This window comes from Chenopodium quinoa, unplaced genomic scaffold, assembly GCF_001683475.1.
Source record: "Chenopodium quinoa cultivar QQ74 unplaced genomic scaffold, ASM168347v1, whole genome shotgun sequence".
NCBI lineage: Eukaryota > Viridiplantae > Streptophyta > Magnoliopsida > Caryophyllales > Amaranthaceae > Chenopodium > Chenopodium quinoa.
The window spans coordinates 1,412,450-1,417,279 of record NW_018743476.1 but is presented as its reverse complement, the minus strand read 5'-3'; the positions used below and the strand labels follow the sequence as shown (position 1 = coordinate 1,417,279).

Sequence of the window (4,830 nt, the reverse complement as noted above, 5' to 3'; positions counted from 1 at the left end):
TCACTTTGATTTGAGTTTACCCGGAAACAAACGAAGCCTTGAGTTGAAAAGCAAAACCTTGTCTCCAACCTTAAAGTTCTTGTTTCGAATATGTTGGTCATGCCACTTTTTGGTCCTCTCCTTATATAACCTTGAGCTCTCATAAGCATCATATCTAAGCTCTTCAAGTTCATTGAGCTTAAGAAATCTCTTCTCACCGGCCAACGATAAATCCATATTTAGCTCTTTTATGGCCCACCAAGCCTTGTATTCTAACTCAACTGGCAAGTGACAAGCCTTTCCATAGACCAACCTATAGGGGGTCGTGCCGATTGGAGTCTTGTACGCCGTCCTAAGAGCCCATAGTGTGTCATCAAGTTTGAGAGACCAACCTTTCCTTGATTTGTTCACCATCCTTTCAAGAAGATTATTGATTTTACGATTCAAGACCTCCACTTGTCCTTGAGTTTGAGGGTGGTAAGGTAATCCAACCTTGTGATGAACGCCATACCTCATGAGAAGAGCTTCAAATTGCTTTTTGGCAAAATGGGAGCCTCCATCACTAATTAGCACCCTCGGAACCCCAAACCTAGGAAAATTGATCTTCTTTAGAAGCTTAAGCACAACATTGTTATCATTGGTAGGTGAGGGTATGGCCTCAATCCATTTCGTCACATAATCAACCGCTACCAAGATAACAAAAGGCCCCATAAAGTCCACTCCCCATACATCAAATGGCTCAACTTCTAAAACACTTTGTTGGGGCATTTTTTCCCTCTTTGTAATGCCTCCGCTCCGTTGACATCTATCACATTGCGCAACAAATTTGTGGGCGTCTCTATGCATTGTCGGCCAACACAATAAAGATTGAGAGATTTTCGCCACTGTTTTGTCAACACCACCATGTCCTCCACATCGTAGTGAGTGGAAATGCTCAAAACTCCATGAATTTCATGATCTGGAATACACATCCGAAAAAGGCCGTCTCCACATTGCTTGAATAGGTATGGGTCGTTCCAAAGTACCTCCTCACTTCCTTGAAAAATTTCTTCTTTTGTTGAGAAGAAAACTCCGGGGGATCACTCCATAAGCAAGATAGTTTGCTATATCTGCATACCAAGGGGTAGAAGTTGACACCATAGCCATGAGAGCCTCGAATCCTATCTCATCATTAATCGGTACATCCTCCTTGTTCTCAAAAGGTAGCCTAGACAAATGATCCACTACATAGTTCTCCGCTCCCTTTTTGTCCCTCATTTCCATGTGAAAGTCTTAGAGAGAGAGAACCCAACGGATCAATCGAGGATTTTCTTCTTTCTTGGTCATGAGATATCGCACCGCGATGTGGTCGTGTACACAATAACTTTTGAGCATATAAGATAGGACCAAAACTTATCAAATGCAAACACTACCACCAGCATTTATTTCTCCGTTATTGTATAATTCTTTTAAGCCATATCAAAAGACCTACTTTCATAGTACACGACACATGATTTTCCTTCTTTCTTTTAACCAAGAATGGCACCTACTGCAAAGTCACTAGCATCGCACATTAGCTCAAAAGGAAAGCTCTAATCCGGAGCTTGCACAACGGGAGAAGAAATGAGAGCTTCCTTAATCTTACGAAATGCCTCCAGGAAAGCCTCATTGAAGCTAAAAACAACCTCATTTTTGAGTAATTTGGTCAAAGGTTTGGCGATTGATGAAAAATCTTTGATAAACCTCAGGTAAAAATCGTCATACCTAAGAAAAGCTCATACCCCCGTGATGGAAGTAGGAGGGGGAAACTTTTCAATCACCGAAACTTTGGCCGGATCAACCTCAATGCCATTTTTTTGAAACCTTATGGCCGAGGACAATTCCCTCCTTGACCATAAAATGGCACTTTTCCCAATTTAAAACCAAACTCGTCTCTTGACACCTTTTCAAAAAAATTTCAAGGTTAAAAAGACAAGTGTCAAAAGACGAGCCACCAACACTAAAATCATCCATGAAAACTTCAATTTCTTTTTCAAGCATCTCAGAGAAAATGGAAGTCATGCATCTTTGAAAAGTAGAGGGAGCATTGCATAATCCGAATGGCATTCTTCGGTATGCAAATGTCCCATATGGACATGTGTAAATAGTTTTCTCTTGATCACTTAGATTGATAGGGATTTGGAAAAATCCGGAGTACCCATCCAAGAAACAAAAGAAAGCATGGGTAGAAAGCCTTTCAAGCATTTGGTCCATGAAAGGGAGAGGAAAATGATCTTTCTTGGTGTTTTTGTTCAATCTCTTATAATCAATGCACATTCTCCACCCGGTCAACGTCCTGGTGGAAATTTCCTCTCCCTTTTCATCCGTGATTATGGTCATTCCACCCTTCTTTGGAACTACTTGAACCGGGCTAACCCATATGCTATCAGAGACAAAATAGATGATGCCCGCCTCACGTAGTTTCAAAATTTCTTTCTTCACAACCTCTTAAAGGTTGGGGTTCAACCTTCTATAAGGTTCAATGTAGGTGGAATGATCATCTTCAAGATGAATACGATGCATTCATATAGAAGGGCTAATACCTTTGATATCATAAATGCTAAACCCTATCACATCCTTATATTTTCTTAATACATCAAGAAGTTTTTCCAAATTAAGACCATCTAGGGTAGCATTGACAATAATAGGGTATTTTCCCTCCTTATCAATAAAAGCATATTTCAAAGAAAAGGGAAGGGGCTTGAGTTCTACATTGGGAAGAGGCTTAGAACTCTCCTCAAATTTCTCCTCCTTGGACTCAAGCTCAATCTTAACTTGTTTTTCAACCTCCTCCTTTGAGGATTCCTCCATTGGCATGACAAACTCTTTAGCCTCTTGAGAGTGGAACTCTTCTTTGCAAGTAAGAGCTTCTATAATTGGATCTTAAGGCTTCATCACGACCCTCCCCAAGCGATCTAGCTCCTCATTCACAACATCAACTCTATAACATTTTTCAACTATGGGGGTGTTGAGCAACTTAGAAAAATCAAAGACAATCTTCTCATCGGCCACCTCACATGTGATGGTGTTGTTCTTGCAATTGATGACCGCCCCCAAAGTTTTAAGAGCTTCACGTCCCAAATAGAAGGAGTGTTAACATCTTCCTCCATATCCATCACTACAAAGTCACAAGGCACGTAGATGTGTCCCACTTGAATTAGAACATTCTCAAGCTCTCCACAAGGTAATTTCACCGACTAATCGGCCAATTGAATTATCTTCCTTGTAGGGATCATCTCTATATTAAGTTTTTGAGCAATGGATAGAGGGATTAAACTAACACTTGCTCCAAGATTGGCTAAGGTGCCCCTAGCTTCCATTTTCCCAATTTTCACCGGTAAAGTGAAACTTCCCAGGTTTTTTTCCTTCTTGGGCATCTTATGTTATACAAGAGCACTCACTTGATGTGGAAGGGTGATGAGATCATCATTGAGCTTCCTCTTGTTGGTGAGAATATCTTTGAGGAACTTGGAGTAAGATGGCATTTGTGTCACAACTTCAAGAAAAGGGAGGTTGATATGCAAATTCTTCATGACACTAAGAAATTTTGCAAACTTGACATTCAACTTCCTCTCCGCAATCCGACCGGGAAAAGGAACCGGTCCATCAAGATTCCTAGCCTCACAAGGAATTGAAGCTGTCTTCTCATTTTCAAGCTTCTTGTTCTCCGAACCTCCTTCTATCTCATCACCCTTTTTTTCTCACCTCCCTTGTTTTCATTCACACTCTCCTCTCCTCCCTTTTTTTCCTCACTATCCCCTTCATTTGGTCCTTCATAGGAAGTTCCCGACCTCAATGTGATCGCCTTGCATGTATCGGGTTTTGGGTTGTGAGATGGGCTAGGTTGTGGTTGTCCGGGAAGAGTATATGGTGAATTGATAGGAGATCCCTTGGCCAATTGAGCTAGTTGCGAATCAACCATCTTGTTGTGAGCTCTTATCTCTTGTATTTGTTGCCCAAAAGATTAAATTTTTTGCCCAAAAGATTGCATTTGTGCATGCATTGCTTGGAGGAGTTGAGTTTGAGTTAGCTCTGCTTAAGGTGCTTGTTCTTGATGATTTCTTTGAGGTGCTTGGGTTTGATTGATGTAATTGTTGTTCCTTGGGTAGCTTCCTCTTGGGTTTTGGGGTTGAGACGGAGGTGGATTTTTATATTGAGGGTTGGAGTTGTAGGAAGGTTGAGCTTGTTGGTTCCATTGTTGAGGCTGAGGTACAAACCCGGGTGGTGGTTGTCTCGAAGCTACTCCACCGCCGCTTCCTCTAAATCCCTCTTGCCTTGTGTTGTATGCCGCTACATGCTCAGGGCTTAAACCTCCACAATAAGATGTATCATGGTTCGTTCCTCCACAATTTTGACAAGAGAAAGAGGTAACTTGAGAGGAGCTTGCTCTACTACTTGAACTTGCATTCACACTCGTGTTCAACTTGGAAAGCCCTTTTGTTAGTTGATCACTTTGATGTTGTAATTGATTAACTTTCTCCAATTCGTAAATACCACCTTTCTTTGGAGCATTTCTTCTTCGCCCCCCCCCCCCCAACAGTATTTCTATGCTACCTCTTCTATTGTGGCTTTAACTTGATTTTAAGGGATTTTGATTAATTAACCACCTGCCCCCGCATCCAAATTGGCTCTTGATATGGGCTCCAATCCATCGTAGAAAAAACGCATGAGCAACCCTTGATTGTACTCATGGTGGGGACACGCTTGTACCAACTCTTTGAAATCTCTCCCATGCTTCACCAAGACTTTCATCGGCTTCTTTCTCAAATGATGCGATTTTCCTTCTCATTTCGGCGGTCTTCTCCTCGGAGATAAATCGCTTCAAGAACGCCT

General features: G+C 41.6%; 1 protein-coding gene across 1 annotated transcript; it reads right to left on the bottom strand.

The window, feature by feature from the left end:
* LOC110739418 (uncharacterized protein K02A2.6-like) lies at positions 1–825 on the bottom strand. The gene has a single exon (XM_021919878.1). It carries the CDS (start codon positions 823–825, stop codon positions 1–3), a length of 825 nt encoding a protein of 274 aa, XP_021775570.1.
* Positions 826–4,830: the final 4,005 nt, after the last annotated feature.